Source organism: Chenopodium quinoa, unplaced genomic scaffold (genome assembly GCF_001683475.1).
Source record: "Chenopodium quinoa cultivar QQ74 unplaced genomic scaffold, ASM168347v1, whole genome shotgun sequence".
In the NCBI taxonomy this organism is placed as follows: domain Eukaryota; kingdom Viridiplantae; phylum Streptophyta; class Magnoliopsida; order Caryophyllales; family Amaranthaceae; genus Chenopodium; species Chenopodium quinoa.
The window spans coordinates 3045917-3067344 of NW_018744996.1; the positions used below are offsets into that span (position 1 = coordinate 3045917).

General features: G+C 34.9%; 3 protein-coding genes across 3 annotated transcripts; 1 reads left to right on the forward strand and 2 right to left on the reverse strand.

The window, feature by feature from the left end:
- Nucleotides 1-881: 881 nt before the first annotated feature.
- Nucleotides 882-6220, reverse strand: LOC110707351 (eukaryotic translation initiation factor 3 subunit E-like). Its single transcript, XM_021885374.1, has 8 exons — nucleotides 5894-6220; nucleotides 5624-5778; nucleotides 3520-3747; nucleotides 3308-3429; nucleotides 2838-3057; nucleotides 1931-2073; nucleotides 1379-1516; nucleotides 882-1267 (listed from the first exon to the last, which is right to left on the reverse strand). Exons 1-8 carry the CDS (start codon nucleotides 6099-6101, stop codon nucleotides 1168-1170), a joined length of 1314 nt encoding a protein of 437 aa, XP_021741066.1. The 5' UTR covers nucleotides 6102-6220; the 3' UTR covers nucleotides 882-1167.
- A 2213-nt stretch (nucleotides 6221-8433) lies between these two features.
- Nucleotides 8434-9294, forward strand: LOC110707395 (two-component response regulator ARR22-like). Its single transcript, XM_021885428.1, has 2 exons — nucleotides 8434-8691; nucleotides 9124-9294. The coding sequence occupies exons 1-2, from the start codon at nucleotides 8461-8463 to the stop codon at nucleotides 9292-9294; spliced, it is 402 nt and encodes a 133-aa protein (XP_021741120.1). The 5' UTR covers nucleotides 8434-8460.
- Nucleotides 9295-10558: 1264 nt separating this feature from the next.
- LOC110707352 lies at nucleotides 10559-21149 on the reverse strand. Its single transcript, XM_021885375.1, has 11 exons — nucleotides 18963-21149; nucleotides 18585-18824; nucleotides 16870-16999; nucleotides 16156-16308; nucleotides 15857-16056; nucleotides 15579-15642; nucleotides 13891-14097; nucleotides 13224-13444; nucleotides 12684-12762; nucleotides 12329-12472; nucleotides 10559-11637 (listed from the first exon to the last, which is right to left on the reverse strand). Exons 1-11 carry the CDS (start codon nucleotides 20864-20866, stop codon nucleotides 11458-11460), a joined length of 3522 nt encoding a protein of 1173 aa, XP_021741067.1. The 5' UTR covers nucleotides 20867-21149; the 3' UTR covers nucleotides 10559-11457.
- Nucleotides 21150-21428: the final 279 nt, after the last annotated feature.

Consider the following 21428-nt stretch of genomic DNA (forward strand, 5'->3'; position numbering starts at 1 on the left):
TCCAACATCCTCCTCTTAACCATGAACCAGAAAAAAAATAGAAGCTTTTGCATGAGGACACATGGCGAGCTGCTGCATGCTGTCTGTGTCAACAATTTACTTTTTTTTTTTTTTAAAGTCACTTTTGGAGTAAAAAACTCAACAAAAGTGAGTTTTTTGTTAGACAAGTAATTTTCATGAACGGTTTGGTTTTCTTAACTATTCGTACTTGTTCAAGCCACTATTCATTATCACCTCTTTTTTTATATTATTTTATTTAAATAGTAACACAAATAATTTTATTTGTTCATTGTTAAGGATGCTCTAACTTTCATATTTTGTAGTTTGTATTTCGCTGTTATTAAAAAAAATATTTATTTTAAAATATTAGAATCGCATAACCTACTGCAGAAAATTCGAGATTCCATTCAACTCAAAATCAACACTTTAATCCTCAACTTTTCCGATGAATAACCAGCTTCAATCCATCCATAACTATCGAATCGTTATCTCTTAAAGTCTTTGAATTGTGTGTTGATATTGAGATAGTGTTATATGGAATAATCAAATATGATTGTTCTTCCTAACTTATAAATTATCAAATACGGCCAAATTGTAGGATGTAAATGGCATTAAAAATCAGTAGGATACAACTTAATAATGAAGGTTAATATTAAGCAATCCCTTATCACACTAATCACAATGTTACAATAATTATCAACATCAATATAATTAGATAAATTAATGATCAAAATCGTGTCTCACATCACAACATTCATGTTTAGTCGACGTGACATATTTAACAATAAAAGATGAGATCAAGCTAGACAGTAATTTGTATGGCTTTCTTCGCTCCGCCATATTTTTAATAAGTTAGTTAAGTACCAAAAAACGGTGCAAAATTGCGAAATAACAGACTGTAAATTGCAAGTGCAAAATTCCAGCAAGCATTTTACAATAACCAAAAGAGATTAACCGAATAAAATCAGACATACTTTCCCGCAAAATTTTCGATTCTCTAAGTTTTAAGCAGGTTAGCTAAGATGGAAGTCAAATGCAATAAAAATTATGAGATCTACACAAACTCTTTGGCCTTAAATAATAAAGATCGCAATAAAACTAAACGGTACAAACACTTGTAGCAGCACCCTTGTTGAAAACTACCTTGCTGGTTATGCCAGTCCTTGACTACCTTGCTGGTTGTGCCTGTCCTTGCTCAAGAAGTTGGCCCACTAATTTGTATGTACGCCCTGACAATGCCTTGGTGTGATCAATGAGCTGCTCATACCTGGAAAGACAAGAAACATAAATCAACTTGCAAAACTGCGTAATCCGATTAAACAAAAGGGGGAAAAAATGGGGGGGAAACTCAATATTGACAAGGAATTGTCTTTCTTACACATTAGGGTAATTGGGCTCCATCACTATGGTGCCCAACTTAGAGTCAATCTTGGCATCAAGCTTAGAAGTGCGTATGAGGGTCATAATCCACCTCTCTGCTTCCTCATAACTCAAATTCAATTTCTCGGCTAGGACCCTGACCAATACAAATTTGATCAGAAAAAAGAACTTTCAATTTTATACAATGAATTTTCACTGTGATAGTTATACTGCACACAAGCCAAAAGCGCTGATTTAAAAAATTCTCAGCATGAATATCAGATAATCACTTGACAGTTCAACAAATTCAAATCATACAACTTTTACCAAGTATTGCCCCAATATTTAGGAGCCAAAAACCCACTCTGTTCACCAAATCATAAAGAAACTCTACACAACAATTGCACAAAAAGACATACAAGTGAGGCAATCTAGTGAGAGACATCATAATCCCTTAGTCAGGTAATTACAACTCAGGATGACAGAATCGTTACCATAAGATAACTCAAAATGACAGTACTTTATATTCCATGAAACAAGATAGATAAGGCCATAGAGAGTATGAACATACCCCAATTCAATGCGCTGATGGATCCTACAATAGGTTTCACAAATGAAAAGCCTGGCATTTTCAAGAAACTCATCCCTTAGTGGAACAGTGGTATAACTTCCCTCCTCAACTCGTTTACCAAGGAATGGATCATTTAGTATGACCTGGACAGAAAAAACCAATTGCAAAAAATGAGAAGTGTAAGCATTAAGAATAACAGGCAGTCCAAAAAGAAAATTAAAATCCAAATTATGCTTGAATGATAAAACGTCAAAGCAATGTTCTAAATTTGCTATACCAAACTACAATGAATATGAACACAAAAACTCTAGCACTGTCTATAAGTCTCTAAAGAAGTTAAAATCCAAAATTATGCTTGAATGATAAAATTTCAAAAAATGTTCATAAAACAAAATTGTGACGCTGGTTATCGAGCCCATGCAATGAGATATACAGTCGTGACTTGTCACCATAATCTATTGTTCACTTATGTGCTACTTCTTATGAATAAACAATAAAAGGAAAAAAAACCCATAATTTGACGAGACTCTATTTCAACCTCCCTCTGCCCCATTGAGTTCATCCACTTCTCCCAACATACAAAATTTTCACAAATTTATTAGACTCCATAATATTTGTGAAGAGTCACCATGGACATCCAAAGGACATTAATATACTTGATAGCATAATAAAGGGGAGAATAACCTGAAATCACAACAAAAATAAAATAAAAAATAACAGAATGGCCAAAAGCATCAATGAACAATGAACATGCACAGTTTATTCCATACAATCATTCTTCTGAATAATATGCCTACACGTACAAAGGGGATGGGGGAGAATTGAGCAAAAGAAACTACAGAAAACCCACAAAGGAATATGCAGTATAACAGCAAGAGGTTCAGTCCAAGAGGATGAAAATTCTTACCTCTTCACATTCCCTCAACTTTTGTTGTGCCCCGTCAAAATCATAGTTGACATAAACACATGCCAAAAACTCAGTGATGGGGTCTTTGTAAGAACATTGCTCTGGCTGAATGACCTTAACAAAATCTTTAAATTGAGGCCTTCTCCTCTTGTTGACGATGAATGCAGTAGCAAGATAACGCAGAAGATGAGGAGCATTTGTTTGGATAGCATTAAGATACCTGCAAGATGAAATACTTTGTTCAATTAAGTTATAGAGCTACCATATTTTCGGGCAAAAGAACTTTGGTACCATATTCAAAGAGCACACAGTAAAACCACAAGTACCACAGAATCAATAACTGCAGATAACTTTTTCTTACAGAAGTACAAGTGAAATTCAGTTAGCAACAACGCTTCCCAAACTGAAAGAGAGCTTGGAACAAAAGGGGGAAAAAAAGGAACAGAGATAAATACAAATGCAAGACTTACTTGTCCTGACTGAACAGGTCAATTATCTGGGTCCTGCCATTGTCATGGTTAAAAAAGATGAATAAGCTCCAGTGCATCAGCCATATTCTATTCTGCACCTGATTCAAAGGCGATGTGAAAGCCTGCAGCACAAATTGGTCATCAGCAAACACATAACACAACAATAGGAGTTATTTTTTACAAAACAATCAGAAAAGAACAAAGAAACAGACTTTAGAATCAATTATCTCTTTCAAACGGTTGAGTTCCTCAAGGGCAATGTCCCAGTTTTGCATTAAAATTTCAGCAGCGAGCTTTCCCCACAATGCACTGAGACTTCTTTCACTATTGGTGCACAGAGCTCTGTACTGATAGAGAAAATCAGCTGCACCAGAATAATTACCACATTCAAATTGGAATTTAGCATACTGATACAATGCCTCAATCTGCTCTGGACCAATCTGAACAAAACCAACAATGAGATTTAAGAATATGCCCAGAAAAAGAATTTACATAAATTAAAATCACATGGCACAATAAACAAATAATCAGCTACTGTATGACAAACAATGAAGCTGGTGAGTGGTGACTGCTCTGTCAGCCAATTACACAATGTTTGCCACACTAGAAAACTAACTTGAACTTGTCATGTCATTCTAGATCAGTTGTAAAATTCCAGATATTAATCAGATATGTTGCTAGATTCCACCCTTAAGAAAAGGGTCTCCTAAACTTGCCTTGTATCTCTCCCAAATAAATAAAAAAATGCAGTGTTGCTATATAGGCTTAACTACTCAGATGTTTGCTTTACCATAAGCTAGAGTAAACCACAACCAAAAAGAATCTTTGGGCATCAGCCACCAAAAAAAAGCATTACAGTAAATCAGTGCACTTGATAGCACCGAACAGAAAATTTATATGACTCATAACGAAATGAATGAATGAAAAGCTCAAACAAACTATGAACTTCCAAAGTTTTACTAGAAAAGAAAATAAATAATATGAATAGTAACATCCTCACCAGCTAATTATTGATCTAACCATGAGTAACAGTACTAGAAAAAGGACCTTATTTTGTAAAATCATTGAAAGCATTGTTTATTATGCCACTAATTTCTCTTTTAAACCATGCAAATTATCCCAGTGTTAATTACCTTTCATGTGAAAAAAAGAGTCATGCAACCATTTTCAAACCAACACAAACAAAGAAAATTAAAATTAATAAATAAAAGATAAACGATAAAAATCAAAAGTGATCAGAAGATTTTAAATAAATTAGATTTACTGCCACTAGAGAATAATTTAAGGCAGTCTGGATTTGACCATGATTGAGTAACAGGACAATCATCCAGGATTCCAGGCTGCCCCAACAAACAGTTCACTTCTAGGCCGGGTGAAATAGAGTCCTCATTTGAATGAAAGAAATTTAGCTGTGAACCCATTGGATCGGCCATTAGAAAAGAAGTCAACAAAGGAAAAATTATTGTTTCAAGAGCATTGATAAAAATAGATGATTTATGGAAGAATTGATATGTCCAAACTCCAAAGGCTTTTCCATCTGCATTAAAGTTTCTGATGCAAGGATGTGAAATGAAAGGAGCTTCAACATTTGTCCTTTGTTTGCAACGGAACAAACAGAGTGCTCACTAAGTTCTCTCAAAGGCAATGAAGTAGGGTTCTAAGACGAAAGAAGAAAACACGATAGTGTAACCCTCACTAAAAGTTAAAGCTAATGTTTAAAATTCAAATCCCCCACAAAATATGCCATCAGACTTTCAGAGTGATTTCATCAAACACCACTGGTACTAACCTTCACCTAATAATATAATCACAGCAGTCAGCATGATTAGAAGCCATAGGAGTTGCGCAAAATAAAATTAACATACATGAACAAATAAAGCCCATGTCCATTAGAAACTCAATACCTAAACCACGGCTCCAGCAACACTAAACATAGAGCAATCATAGAAATACAATTCGTATCATCTTCTCCGCAGACAGCATTACCCCCTCCCCTCCCTAACCACAGATAACAAAGATATACTCTATACATGACATTAAGTCCTTGCAGAATACACCTCATTCTAACAGTGAGTCAGATTATAACAAAACAAGTCATAAAGAAGCTGAATTTACATTTAAGTTAATCAAATCATACACAAGATAACGATTAATGACAATTAGGTCAATTACTCATTCAATTACAACTAATTTAAAAATTACATAAATTTGATTTCTAAAAAAAAATCAAAATTTTATAATGTCTATTACTCATTATACGTAAGTAGAACAGATAGAACTTTTAGAGACGAAAGGAGTAGTCGGGAAAATAAAAACCTGATAACGCTCATTGAGCATCTGAAGATTATACTGTTTATCAGCACGCAATTCCTGAACTTTATCCTCATTCTGAAGAAACGAAACCAAAGGAGCCGCACCTTCTTCCAACGACTTCAATCTCGCAACAACCTCAACTCTCCTATCCATCATCTCTACACTCAAATCAAACCCAATCAAATCCAATCCAAATTAACCTTAAACCTAAAACCCAAACCCAAAAAAATCAAAAAAACAAACCCTAGGAGAGAGAAAATTAAAATTATATACCTTGAGGAACATCCTCGGTGTGATAGAGGCTCTTATGGATATCCATGGCGTAATCAACCATGTTAGTTTGATTGAGAAGCTCGATCTTATTCCTGAGAAGCTGATCTTCAGGGTACATTTCACGTTCTTGGAGAAATTCGAGAAGAGGGAAGACCAGATGACGGTCTAAGTGGGGTGCGATTTTCGGGGTCAGGTCGTAACTCGCCATTGTTATGGCTGCTGCTGTTGGTGTCAAGGGTTTGAGCGGCGGCAACAAGAGAGAAGAGGAAAAAGAGAGTGGTGAGAATATAATGGAATAGAGGTGAGTGTTTGATTTGAGTTTAATGTTGATAAAACTTGGAGGTGTTTGGTAATTTGGTTGATTCCCCTTTTTTATTTTTAGGAAAGAAAGGTTTGGTTGAAAATAGGTATTGGTAAGGTAATGTTTTACTCCCTCCGTCTCATAATACTTGAGACAGTTGGGGTTGACACGTAGTTTAACAAAATTACAAGTAGGTCTATTTAAAACATTTGTTTATTGTATAAAAGATTCTCTTTTGTATTTTTATATTGTAAAATTACATAAAGTGGGGTGGGAGTGGGTTAGGTGAGGAGAGAGAAATGTAGGAAAATAATTTTTTTATTAGTGGTCTAATTTCATATTTAGTAACGTGTCAAGTATTAGAGAAGAACGAAAATGAGAACTATGTCAAGTATTATGGAACGAAGGGAGTATGTTTATTTCACCGGATTTATTTAAGGATTTCTTTGTATAACCACCCTCAAATCACTCTTTGTTGAACAAATTGTTCGTTTTTTCAAAATTAAAAAATATCACCTCTAAAACACAAAGTCTATAGGTATCAATAAGTGGTGAAATCTAAATTTTTGTCAATTTTAGGTGGTATTTTAAAATAATTTTTTTTAGGTGGTAATATTAATAAATGGGTTATTTGTAGGTACTAAAATACAAAATTTCCTTATATATATTTGTCCTTTTTTAATTTTGGAAGTCCTTAAGGGTGCTAACGAGATCAACGATGGTGCCGCTACAAGATCCTTGAAGTGCTTCTTTCGAAATGCTGCTAGGTGTAGTTGGGTCTAGTGTCTTTGGTCTTGTTTTTGTTTGTTCTTATGCTTTATGCTTTGCATTCTGTTTTATCTTTGTATTGCTTTCTAGGCTGCTTTAGGTTGTTATCTTCTTTTGGAGCTTGCCCCTCGTGTTCACTAGAGCTGATCAAAGTAAGTCTGACTTGTTAGCCTAGTCCGATTTTGGGCGAGTTTTGTGCAGATTTTCCAGCCCAAAATTTGGTGGGGCAATTTTTTAAAATTTTTGAACGGGCTTGGGATGCAATTTTAGTTGATTTTTTTGGCTCGGTCTGACTAGTTTGGGCGGGTTTGTGCACATAATTTCCGGCCCAAAGCTTGGCCCAACCCAGCCTGAGGAATGGGCTATTTTTTTGGCCTTTGGCAGGCCCATGATCACCTCCAGTGTTCACAAAAAAAACAAAAAAAATCGAAGCCCTTAAAATAATTTTTAATTACTAAATTTAACTTATAAATACATTAAAATAATTTTTAATTACTAAATTTAACTTATAAATATGGCTATGTAGTTCTCATGTACATTTAAAATGAGTCATCATTAGTTCGAAGATGACATGTGAGGTTGTGTAAAAGTCATTCATCACACCTAGTTAAAAAATATAATATAAATAAAATAGAAGAAATCAATTAAAATATAATGAAATGTAGAATTAAGAATTAGCTAACCAAATTGATTCATGTAATTCGTTGCTTATTTTTTTCTCATATAGTATATGAGAGTGGTTTGATTGTATCGTGTAGATCTTATTTTGTTATGATTTGAACTTAAACATCTTAGGCAATATCTCGTGAAAAGATAGATGATTACATGAACGAACCAGATCACTTTGGATTATGTACAAAGTAAAGCCAAATTGATACAGTGATAACATTAGATAGTGTATCGTATAAAAAGTTAAATCATTCGTCACAAAGTTAACCAATTATTGTTATGAAGTCTAATTAACAAATCATGATAGATGCGAGCCTAATAACAACTATTATTTTGGGTTTATAATTTAAATCAAAATCATACTTTTTTATCTTAAATATATCGTATCACGTCAGATATTTATTCTCAAGATCATCTTGATTTTGTGCTTGACCTTTTTTCAGTATAAAAAGCAAGAAAAAGACCAAGTATCAAAGTATGCTTCAATTCATCGACAAAAAGGTAATTATAATTACTTTTCTTCAAAAAAAATTCTAATAATATGCTTTTATACATTTTTTTTTTCCAGGAAATTAGCAAGAGTTGATCTCTAATCAAATTTCATTGTTATTGACCTACGATAGTTATAAATTTTTATTTTTTTAACAAGGATAATTATAATAGAGTACAAGCAAGAATATTGGCTAGCAATGCATGTGTTTAGCCTAGAATTGAATTTTTCATATTTATCATTTTCATGCAATAAAATGTATTATTCTTAATAGGTTAGTTTTTCTTCTATACTTAATTTGTTGTTGTTGTTAATTTTAAATATGTGTGTTTTATAGACATGTCTAACATGGTTGGAGATAGTAGCATGAGCGATGCGAAGAAATTTACAGCATTAGTTGTAGACAATAACATTGTCGTTCAAAATGTAGAACAAATGTTACTCCATAAGAAAGGATTCGAAACTAAGGTTGTGGAAAATGGCCAAGAGGCTGTTAACATTTTTAGTGAAGGCAATTCTTTTGATGTTGTTTTCATGGAAATGAAATTGCCAATAATGGATGGGATTCAGGTAATCTTTTATGCATGATCTATGGATTCCTTTCTTAATGCTATAAATATTGATGTTAGCATCACTGTTAATGATCTAAGGCTATTAATATAAAGATTTAAAAGTACAATTAATAAATTAATAATAATAAGATATGAATTAGTATGAATAGGATGATAAAAATTGAACCATTCAAGATAAATTATTTGAATTCCCTATACATGAAAATTTTAGTATGTTTGATTAAATTACCAATATATATATATATATATATATATACCAAAAAAATAAAAATAAAAAAAAAAAAAAAACCTTTTGTATTCACGATCTTGTTCATTACCGATTTTCCCGACTAACAAAAACAAATTAAATGTTTTTAGTATTCCAATAAATTTAAATACTAATATATATATATATATATATTGATTTTGAATTTAATTCTCTTATGTAAAGGCAACTAAAGAGCTGCGAGCTATGGGTGTTAAGTGCTTAATCTTTGGCATGACAACTTCTGAATCCAAGTTTGACATTCAAGCATTCTTAGAAGCTGGTTTAGATGGATGTATTCTTAAACCGCTGGATTTTGTGAAGATTGATAGTGCACTCAAGTGCCTCGAAAAATGATACTGAAAAATTATTGGTACAACAAATGAAATATGTAAAATATGCTTAATAAACTATATTTAGTATTTGGTACTTAAATGGTGTAATCCTGGTTTCAATATATTTTTTCATTTTGATTTTCACAATTTTCATTCAACACATTTATGATTAAACTATATAATATTTCATAGGGAAATTCTTTGTAGTAACCCTCTATTATTGCGTTTTTCACGTTGTGCCTCTCCATTTTAGAAGTTACACATAGTAATCCTTAGTATAATTAGTGACCTTACAATAATCTTGTTATTAATGGATTTCGTTATATTAATTCAATCACCATTAGGGGGCCCACTGTCCACTTATTAATATTTTTTCTCGATTTACGTGTTGAAATATATTCCATTATAGGTTTCGGCCCTGATAGATCCAAATTAAGCTTAGATTTAGCAAAAAAAAAAAAATGTCTCGTTATAAGTTTTAAGAAATGTCTCGATTTGCTCTAGTTTTTTAGCCGCAGGAATTGTTCAAGTAAGTTTTAAGGTCATTTTAGGTAATTCTTAAGGAACAAAAAGTGAGATTAAAATCGGCAAAAAAAAAATATGTAATTGTCTCATTTTACGTGTCAATTGTGTTATTTCTTAACACGCCAAATGGGACATTACGTTTTCTTTTTCTTCTAATTCTGAACTTAATTTGGAACTAATAAAAAAAAACCTAAACCTTACCCGAGCGATTTCACTGCTAAATAAATAATGACACGCAAATTGAGACATTTCTTAATAAGCAAAATAAGGCATTAACGTTTTTTTTTTTTTTTTCCAAATTTGAGCTCAATTTGGACCCTTAATTTCTTAAGGGCCAAAATGACCACAAACTCTTTAAACATTTTCCAACACGCAAATTGAAAAAATATTAATAAGTGAATATTGGGCCCCACTAACGGTGATTGAATTAACATAACGAAATTTGTTAATGGCGGGGTAATAGCAAGGTCACAACATGATTACTAATTATACCTGAAGGTTACAATGTGTAACTTCCAATAAGAGGGGACACAATGTAAAAAACGCAAAATATAAGGTCATAATGTAGAATTTCCCTATTTCATATGTTAAGAGTACACATTATTATTAAATCAAAGTTGCACATAATGATATATGTATGAAGTATATATTTATATTCTTATATATTGGTTAGTATATTCAATCAAACATCAAAGTTTTTGGTCCATGACATTAAGTTTTTATAGAAACACATAAATAAAAGAACATAGTGGGCAAGAGAGTATTTATCTTCTCAACAATACAGAATAGGCTGGAGCTTATAAAGGTGTAAGTATTAACATATCTTTTGGAAGACTATTACACATATTCAGGTTTTCATTCTATGCTTCCTTAGAAGAAAAAAAAAAAGGATTTCGTTCTATGCATTTTATAAATTTCAATGAAATACACATTTCATTTTATGTAGGTTGAGAATAAAAATTGGTTAACAAATGAGTAGTAAACTCCACTTTCGAGTATCTTACTTGATTTGCATAAATTTTGATTCTCCAATAACTGTGTGTGGCGGATATGATAGAAATGTATCCCTCAGTACACATCAAAGACGTGGGGTTACATTAATACATATGTAAAACCCACATCAAAGATGCACAGTTTACATGCTTAAATTCTATACCAGCAAACAATTGGCACAGCAGGCTCACAACTCTATTCCCTATCTCGACCAAAAATACCGCCTTGAATGTCTTTGCACATTTCGATTTCTTGAAATTGAGATGCCCTTAGTCTTCGTGATAAAAATACCTCAGCCAACCATCTGCTTTGCTTCTATGTTAACTTTCCAATGACAGACCATGTTTATCTATCTGCTCAAGTTCTACAACCATACCAAAATGCGAGCTTGAGCTTCCATAAACAAGAGGAACCAAACCCCAAAAGCACGCGGGGCCACGAACCAAACCTGACAAAGGTCAGTGTCGCTTACTTACCTCCAACTCGCAATATGAAGACTTTTGAATCTTTCATAGCACGTTATACTCTCATGCGCATTTCCCACTGACCAGCACACCTCTAGTTGCCAACCAGAAAACCACATTGAAATTCTTGGAGAGTGCCAAAGCAAAAACCTGCTCTCCATCTTTGGTCAAAAAGCTCAACTTGTCCACATGCCATATCATGGCTATCTTCTGTATGAGTGGGTGTAAGTTTTATAACTATCTTGCCAATAGCGCCTGCTGCTACTCCTCTCAAATGGATAGCCTTGACTATAATGCTCAGAGTATCTCCTCGAATTAGTTCTAATATTACTGTTCTCCTTAAGCGCTTTTCTCATATCCTCTTCATTATCATACTCTTCACGCTGAAATATGAAAAAAGAAAAGAGGTCATTTGAGAAGCTGAACCACTGAAGGGCAACTACATGCTAGCCTAGAGAAGAATAGTAAATATGCAAACAACGTATGAAATTGCATCAATAGGTCAAACCAATTTTAGGTCTTGTGACCAAGAGATGTCAAGCATTTAGTGTTGTGTAACATTGGCTCCCAGGCACAAAGCTCTACCCTTAGTTCCTTATTAAGTTAGGATGTATATAAAATGAGACAGTTTTTGGGTTACTTATTTATTTCATGATTAAAGTTAAACAAATTTCTGAATAATGATAAATATTACTCTCCCCATCCCATAAGTTAACATTAGTATGTGGCCCAAAGATAAGAGAAAAAGTTGAAACAAAAAACCGGGTAAAAATAAAGTGCTGACTCCGTGATGGAACACAACTTTTCTGATAGAGTTACATTCTTAGCTATCATCTCAAAATTAGTTATCATACCAAATTTCCATTCATCGATCTCATCACTGTTGGGTAAATCTAATCATATAAATAACAATATATTCTAATTAGACAAATGCATAAACAATTTAAGCCCAAACAATTGTTACTGAATTTGATGTAAATTTCATATTCTATTTTTCCAAAATACATGAAATACCACATGCTAGGTCGTCAGAACTCAAAACTGGAAGGATTATTAAGATAAAACCAGAATTACCTTTGTTGGATCTGATAGCACAGCATATGCCTCACCAATTATTTTAAACAGTCTATCTGAATCCTTATGAACCAAATCTGCAATGTCCTTCCAGTGACGCCCTTCTTCTCCAACTTCACCACTTTTAACTAGGGACTGAGCAGCCTGCATGATACAGGACATCAGTAACCCAACATATTCATTGAATAGTATCTCATTGGTTAAGTAGTATCTCATTGATCAAGTGAAAGATGCTAAGGCCAGGATTAGCTATACAAGAATAGACTAGTTTAACATACATTGATACATGCTTTTTTTCATATACAAAATTCCCAGGTTCATAACAACAGAATAAAACAAGCAGAAATTGCTGTACCTTGTCAGGGTGATGTCTAAGTGCTGCCTTCCTGTAAGCCTTCTTGATTTCAGAAACTGTATCAGATTTTGTAACTCCCCTGCAATGGAATTTAACAATTGAGACGTAAAATGAGCGACAAGATACAAAAACAGTTTTGTCAACTGAGATAGAAAGAATTTGACTGGTAAAAGCAATATGTTACTTGTTGCTTTAATCTAGCAATTATGTTCGAATCATCCTAGGGTTGAAACCATGTACATAAATAGAGAGAATGAGAAAGGATTAGGGAGGTAATTGGTGAGATAATTGTAGGAGACTAACTAGGAGAGAGGTAGCCTAAAGCTACAAGTTTGTAAAAAGCTTTAATACTTGCAATCAAAAATCAATCTTTCCCTCTCAAAATTTCTGTTATTTTGTGTAAGCACTAGCAGCAATTTTTCTTCTTCAAAAAAAAACTTGCAGTAATTTGAGTCCATTACAAATCATTAGTTAATGAAACAATATTATACCCCAACCCAACCACACCCCAAATAGAGGAGCTTAAAATCAGTTACTCACAAAATGAGGTAAAGGTCCAATGGGGTATCTCTTTTTGTTTCTTCCTCCATCAGGTAAAGCCGCTGTTGTAATTGCCTTAACTCCTTCCCATTTCCAGAACCAGATTGTTTTGATTTTTCCGCAGATTGCTTCTGATGAAGAGACAAAAGTCTCCGGAGATCAGCAGCAGTTTGTTTGTAGTCTCTAATCATTTCATGCAAAGTTGCTCGTCTAGAAACTGCCTGAAGGACAGAAAACAAGGAGTTATGAAGCAGTAAAAATTCAAATTAGGGAAGAGAATGGTCTGCAAATTTAGTTAGACTAGATAGTTACATATAGGCAAGGGTCACAAGTTCTGGGAACTACTCTACAGAAGAATATGCACCAGACATAAGCATATACTTCCCACAATTTCTTTTACTTGCAACACAGCCTTTAGGCACGCATTTTAGGAGGTTTTGAGAAGGTGAACAAACTATTTTATCAACTAATTTTAGCACCAGAATTAGGGAAGGGTTAGGTTTCATGTGTAAAATATATTTTGCTTAATTTGTTCGTTTACATTATATAATCTCAACCTCAAAGAGCGTGCCACAAGGCTATGTTGCAAGTAAATAAAAACGGAAGTGTGTGTGTGTGTGTGCGCGCGCGCGTGTGTGTAACAAAAAACAGCAGCATTGATTCAGACCTTGGCATAGTTTTCATCAAGGGCAATCGCTAAGCTGCAATCTGATATCGCGTCAGGAATTTGGCCCAAAGCTTGGTGTGCAGCAGCACGATTGCAAAAGCAGATTGCTGCAAATGGGCGGGCTTCCATACCACTCAATATAGCCGAGGTATAATGTTCAATAGCCTCTGCATGTTTTCCAGAGTGAAATGCAGTATTACCAGCACTCTGCAGCAAAGAAGAATGAAGATAGATTAAATGTCAAGGACAGTTCACAACACATTACATAGTACAGAGAAGATGTAGTTGCAAAAAAAAAAAAAAATGAAATTACTAAGAGATATCAAGGGCAAGGAAGCTCAAAATCAAAGGCAGAAGAAAGGAACATGAAGATTATATTGAACAAGTCATTGCTTCAAGGATGAGCAGACCGCAGAAGCAAAAAACAGTAAATAGTCTCCTTTCTTTCTTTATATAGAAGAATATGCACCAGACGTATGCATATTGCATGTTCTTCTATATAAAGAACATGAACCGACCCGGAGATGACCTGACCTGAATATAACCCGTAAATTATTGACCTGAACCGAACCCGAGTATTTGAGACCCGAACCCGAACATGAACCGACCCGGAAATGACCCGACCTGAATATAACCCGTAAATTATTGACCTGAACCGAGATTGACCCAAACTCGCTCTAACCCGTCAAAACCCGAATTTTACCCAACCTGTTGCTAACACGACTGGAATTCAACCCAACCTGTAACCCGACCCGAATTTAACCCGATCTGTTACTAACCCAACCCAAAATCAATATGACTTGTTATTGGCCCGACCCAAATTCAACCCGAATTCTTCTTAACCCATTTCGAACTCAACCTAACCTGATATTGACCTCACCCGATTTCAAATCACCTTAAATTCAATTTAGACCACCTTATCAATATATAGTTATATAGTTACGTACTCATTTCTAAATTATTTCTACTAAGAATATGATGTTCGCCAAGCAAATAAGAATATAAGATTATATTATATGAAATTAATGACATCTTGTGTGTGTCATTTGTATTTTGTGTAGTTGTGTGCTTGTGCAAACGAGTTACTATGAGAAGTTCAATAGTAAATAGTTCAATACATACGATTCCTTACATAAACTAATTATAGCTATTTGCTCATTTCTAAGTGTTAGAATATATTTAGCCTATATTCTCCAATTATTGTATATATCTTTATTATTGTAGATATTGTTTAGCTAAATAAAGATATATACAATAATTAGAGAATATATGCTAAATATATTCTAAGTTACTCGTAAAGTCGTAACTTCGTAAGGCTAAAACTACTCTATGTACCCGAACTCGATATAACCCGACCTGAAATCAACCCGAGACCCGGATTAACCCAATATTTGAGACCCGAACCCGAACATGACCCGAGTTGGAAATGACCCAACGTGGCCCGAGCCAAGCACGACCCAACCCGAACCCGACCCGCATAGGTTATGACATTAACCCGAATTGACCTGAACCATACTAACCCGACCCGTTTACCCGAATTGACAGCTCTAGTCATGCAGGATATGGAAATTTCTCATCACACACCAATCAAAAATCCACGCAAACTTCCATATACTCAATTAAACTGATGATGACAGTTGGGCAAATTATTACAATCATAAAGAGAGTATCACTGTCTACAGGCATACCTTCTGCTTTAGCAGCTCATGAATAGTGAGAGCTAATGGGTCTGACGCTCCCTGTGCTTTGTTCCTGAACCGATACAAAATATAAGTATAGCAGAGGATTTTAACATCTAAAATATACAAGGAACAACAGAGGGAGGAGAAGTGCCCCAATAATAAAAAAAAAATGAAAAAGAAAAAAAGAGAGAGAGAGAAGCTGCTGCGTTAAGTTGAGCGTCCAAAGAGTAGTTAAAGATAGGATGTGTGATTATCTAGATGGTAAAAATGTATATTTGACTTACACGTGCTTCTCCAGAAGATCAAGGGCCACCTCAAGGTTTCCAAGATGAAATTGGCACTTTGATAAGGTACGGTATCTCCATAGACTTTCATTTGAAGAGCCATCAACCTTGATATTCCTAGAAGTTGCAGTCCTAAAGTTCTTTTCAGCAAAATCAAGTGTCTTCTGGCATAGTGCTATTGCCTCTTCATGCCTAGATAGCTGGAAACAAAACAGGAAATAGCATATGGTTAAACCAGGGCCTCCAGATTTGTTCCATACACCATGAACTGGAAATGATGTAAAAGTTGCATCACATACCATGCAAAGTGCCTGAGCTTTCATTTCAAGTAGTTTTTCAGAGTTTATACTTATTGCCAATGCTTCAGCAATATGTTGCAAGGCATCAGAAGCAGCTTCAGAAGTCTTGAGTTTCAAAAGTTCAGCAGAACGCCTAGTGCACTCAATCACTTTCTGTGAATCAATACAAGTGGGAATCAAGTCAGCTGGAGATATAAATAGTGCAAAAATATGACACTATTTTTAACGAAGGGGCACTCGAGGAGAAAGAAAATGTAGAATCTTTCTTATCATACACGCAAGATGACGAGGCAATGGAACTATTGAGAACAGACTGACACTTAATTCCAAATACTTTCTTTTATGAGTTAAGCCATTTTCTGTTCTTTCAAAACCTTTATACTATGTATGTCACTACAACATTACTTACAAAGGAAATTTGTGCTAATTTACAATTTTACAAAGGTTTCATGTTTGGCTTTTTAATACAGGCAACCTAGTGTCAAAAACTTTGCTCACCTACTCAACAGATGTAATATCTAAAGGCCAAAGGGAAATAATTGAGTTCTTATTTCAGTTGTTTGGAGTGCAGAGTGTAAAAAAAGAAAAGAAAATCTGCCAGAAAAATATGCCCATGCGTTGTTTTTCTCACACCAAAACTGCTAGATGCATAATAAATTTAATAAGCAGACAAAAGTGCGAGAAGTCTTTAGCAAGACAAGTTAATATATCTACCTGAGACTTTTGAATCCCATCAGAGGCTGAAATGACAACTTTTCTGTCCAGACAAATAACATTACCATCACCCATGTATTTGCCAAAGCATTGCATGGCTTCATCCACCTCTCCCAGCAGAAGATAACAGCTGAAACAGAAGAAAAATTGACATGAAATTTTGATAAATTGCAAATGCAGCCTGTCCATCAGTAAACACCAAAATTTGAGACCCTACTTAAGTATGGGATAGAAAGTGAGGGCTAAGGTTAATCTTAGGTCAAGGCTCTATAAATAAAAGCAAAAGCATTCTTAATGCTAGAGTATTACAGAGATAAGTTCGATCACAATTATACAAAAATACACTTTTAAAGCGCATGGCAACTAGCCTAAGGAAATTCTGCACAAGTTACACTGTTGCACGAGTCGATTTAATTCTGCAATTTATGATGACTATCAGAAGCAGAGATTTGCATTCATGGTGTAAGTGTATTATAAAATTTTCCTTGCCAGCCAAGGACTTCAACTACTACAATTTACACCTACGATAAACTAGAGTTACAATACAGATATAAACAGAATAACTGTACAATGACCAGTTATGGGACACAGAAGCAGACAGATAAAAGATATGACCTGGGGCTACACCCCTTGGTTGCAAATGGTGTATTCGTTGCTCAATACATGTAAACTGTAAAAATACTAGTATTCATAGAAAAATTGATGAGAATAGAGCTTACACAAGTGCAACAAACTGGGTTTGAATGTAGTAAAATTGTTTGCAGCAATAGACAACTGATAATTGAAAAGGAAAATTTTAATCAAGAATTAAACAACAGGAATAAATTTTGACAGGGAAATTTATGACAAGGGTAAAGAATAACATAATGGAGGCACCAACATATGACATCAAAAACCTGATAAAAGTTGTTATGAACACCAAGTAAGCAAGGTTTATCTTTACTGAAAAACATGAATTTTTCAGTTAAGCAATCAAACGCTTATTACCTAATACCTTAAAGGCTAAAACACAGCATTTTAGGCAATAGTTACTTGTCACAGCAAGAAAAAGGAAAAGTATGCTATGAACTGACAAAAGAGGGAGGGGCTTGGTAGTTGCATTATGATCTAGTGGCTTGGGTAACAAGCTAGTTAGGGAAAGCAACTTTAAATGAGAGTTAATTAGAGAGATAGGAATTATGTTGATAATTGATGAGTACTTTGGACTGTTTGGAGTTTGGAGTAGCTTAGTAAGCTAAAAGGGAGAAAATCAAGCCTCTCAAAAGTTTGAATGATCCTTTTATTGCTGTTTTCCAGAGACTTATTTATCAAACATCCTTTTGTTGCTTTAATTTCTACCGTTCATCTTTGAATCTGTCCAAAGCTATGTTATTTTTAGCAAAGTGCTATGACCAATCATAATTAATGATAGTTAATGAAGAAAAAATAAAAAATGGATATAGGTTAACTACAGCATATTATGACCTATAATAATCTCAGGAAGAGCCCCAAAGTTGGTCCAAGCTAATAAGAACTAAGGTTGCATACATAATTACATATTGACATTCCCAAACCTGCAAATGGCTAGACCCATACTTGGTGTTCTTATACTATATGGAAGACTAGTACAGTACATCTAAGGATCACAGCAAAGAACAATTAGGAAACGCATCCAATTACAGTTCCAAGCAGGAAGGAGAACTACAAAAGTCTAAATTTGAAACAGATAGACTTACTTTCCAGCTCTTATCTGCGCTCTATGGAAAGAAGCGTCAAGCTTAACCGCCATATTGCAATCTTGTATGGCCTCTCTTACCCTACCAAGAGCCATCCTTGTTGCAGCACGATTACTGTAACAACGCACAAGAGGTCTGAAGGTGGCATCTGATGCAGCTCCCGGAGGGATGCAATTCACTCCCCATGTATAGAATTCCTCAGCTTTAGAGAGCTCCCCCTTTTCATAGGCTTCATTTCCCCTGAAGAAAAGATTTAAAAAGTCAAAAGCTGCAATTACCAAAGGGAAAAAATAATAGTAGTAATAAGCAAGATAACAGTGTTTCCAAAAAAAAAAGGAATTCCCAAATAATTAATCTTTATGCACAAAATATATATACCTCCTTCGCCACTTCTCACAAGCTTTTTCGGCACCACTATATGCTTCAGACTCATGCTCTTCACCAGCTTCAGTTTCACGCTTATCCTTGCTTGAGGAAAAGAAGTTTCCACCAGCACCCTGCAACTTACTGAGAAGAGGAGTACTATCCATGGAAGAACCTCGGACCCTAGATGCACCACTAGTTATAGAAACAGGTTTCATACGGTACTTCTTTCTATGTAAGCGCTTCAAAGATGAAACATGATCCTGAGCAGCAGTTGATGTAGTGAATGTAAACTTCGCTGCATCTCTACTAGCTTTGTCAGAACTGATAGAAAACTGGAACTCATTACCCCCATAGCCATTAATTTTAGATCTGATGTCAGTACTAGAATCATGTAGTTCTGATTCTGAGCGCACAGCAAATGGTTTTTCAGTTGTTACCTTAGTTTGACAAGTTTCATGATGGCTAGTAATAGGCACATCATTATTTGAATTAGTGTCCTCATAAGGGGAAAAGTCCATGGGCGAATAACATTCAGATGCTTCTTGGCCTGGAGTAGCACTAGCACCTTCACTAGATAGCGGGGTTTGTACAGGGTGCAGCTTAGTGGGTTTTGACTGCTTTGGTTTTCCCTTCGTTTTCCTCAAATTTTTGTCTTTCAAACCTCGAGTCTTTAGATAAGACTCTGCCTTTCTACCTAACCCACTAGTAAAATTAGCTGAGAAGGATAACGGGGCATCTTGAGGTAATTCAAACTCTGAGAAAGACACTCCAAATCCCTCAGGCAAACCTGAAGAACTTGACTCCACCTTCCTCTCACTCGAGGACGAGTGTACCTCAGGTTTTGCATTACATGTTTCAGCTTCTAAGCTTGAAAAAGAGAATGACGAAGAAAGCACATCTTCATTTACTCTTGTTCCATCATTTTCAGCTGGAAAAGCAGATGATTGAGAGCTAGAATCCCCTGTCTTAGCGAAGTTCCCAATGCTTCCAAAAACGAAGGCACTATCATCGAAATTTCTAGACCCAAAGGCACGCATCTTACCATCATAAATACCCTCCCCATTTCCAAACAAATTCTTAGCATTCACATCACTTTTCAATGGCACAGAACCTTCACCACACCCATCCGAACTTTCCCCACCAGTCTTAAACACAAAAGGCTGATCCCCACCTTTCGTTGCATCCAAATTATTCAATTTATGAGAAACATTGTCTTCAGTATCACATCTTTCCTTCTCAATTTTCAATTTCTGCAACTCATTCAATAGTTCCGCCCCAATTTCACCATTTTTTACAGTATTACCACCAATTTGATCCTTGGCACTGGCACCAAAGCTAAATGCAACACCATCTGAGCTATAATTATCTTTATTTGCCTTATTCTCACTAAAGCTAAATTCTTGCTTATGCAAATTACTATCTCTAAACCCAAAAATAGACGCTTCTGCTGCTACATTACAATCAACATTAAATTTATTGCTATTAATACTATTACTATCATTCGTATTCGAATTCGAAACCCCAAAAACAAAACCCACATTTTGAAACTGACTAACAAAACTATTACTATCAGAATTAGAACAATTTGGAGTATCAACATTAACGGAACTTACTGATCGGAAAGGGTTGATCCCCGAACCGGGTTCCGACAAACCCGAAGACGATTTCGAGCTCTTCCTCTGCTTAACAAGCCTGGGCTTGGGGCGGGCCGACGAAGAAACCCGGCCCACAGCTGGTAATGAGGTAGAAGAAGAAGAGGAAGACCCAGTATTGAAGCTACAACCGTTACTAAAATGGGTTGCAGTTGTAGCTGAAGCAGTAGCTCTAGCTCCTCCGGCATTGGTGGGACCATTTTGGGAATTGAAATTGAAATCAGAGGGAGGTCGGGAATCTACCGAAACCGCCGGAGGAGGCATGATTTCCGGCGGAAATGCGGCATACAATTGAAAATTAGGGTTTATGGAGAGAGATTAGGGATTTGGGGAAAAGGGGATTTGGGGGGTTTTGAAGGAGGAGAGAGAAAGAGAAGGAGAAGGAGGCGAAGAGGGAGAAAGAGGGAAGAGTTGGAAATGGAGAGTTTTGGAAATACACGAGAAGGTTTTTGCTTTTTGAGTTGTTGATGATTGATCGATTCTTTTGAACTTCTTTCTCTTGAATTTGAATCAAGTGCATGACGTTCGAGCTTTTAAGGGCAATTAGGCCCTATTCTTTAGAGCTGATCTGTTCGCTCTACTGAAATCTGCTCTACTTTACTCTGCTGAAATTGCTTTGCGTTACCCAGTTAAAATTTGTTCTACTTTGCTTTGCTTAAAACTAATAATTAATAAAAATAATAACAATTAAAATTTAATAAAAATAAAAATTATTAATATTTATTAATAATAACTAATATTTATAGATAATAATAATTAATATTTAATAATAATAATTAATATATAATATTATTTGATAATAATAACTAATATTTAATGGTAATAA

What these genes read in the sequence shown, in the direction of transcription:
- LOC110707351 (XM_021885374.1), bottom strand. Translation starts at nt 6,101, where the DNA reads ATGGCGAGTTACGACCTGACCCCGAAAATCGCACCCCACTTAGACCGT. An exon ending in TGCTCAATGAGCGTTATCAG is followed by an intron (nt 3,748 to 5,623) that starts GTTTTTATTTTC and finishes GGTTTTGTTCAG; the next exon opens with ATTGGTCCAGAGCAGATTGA. An exon ending in CATCAGCGCATTGAATTGGG is followed by an intron (nt 1,517 to 1,930) that starts GTATGTTCATAC and finishes TGTATTGGTCAG; the next exon opens with GGTCCTAGCCGAGAAATTGA.
- LOC110707395 (XM_021885428.1), top strand. Translation starts at nt 8,461, where the DNA reads ATGTCTAACATGGTTGGAGATAGTAGCATGAGCGATGCGAAGAAATTT. An exon ending in CAATAATGGATGGGATTCAG is followed by an intron (nt 8,692 to 9,123) that starts GTAATCTTTTAT and finishes TCTTATGTAAAG; the next exon opens with GCAACTAAAGAGCTGCGAGC.
- LOC110707352 (XM_021885375.1), bottom strand. Translation starts at nt 20,866, where the DNA reads ATGCCTCCTCCGGCGGTTTCGGTAGATTCCCGACCTCCCTCTGATTTC. An exon ending in ATGGGATTCAAAAGTCTCAG is followed by an intron (nt 16,309 to 16,869) that starts GTAGATATATTA and finishes ATTGATTCACAG; the next exon opens with AAAGTGATTGAGTGCACTAG. An exon ending in TTAGACATCACCCTGACAAG is followed by an intron (nt 12,473 to 12,683) that starts GTACAGCAATTT and finishes TGTATCATGCAG; the next exon opens with GCTGCTCAGTCCCTAGTTAA.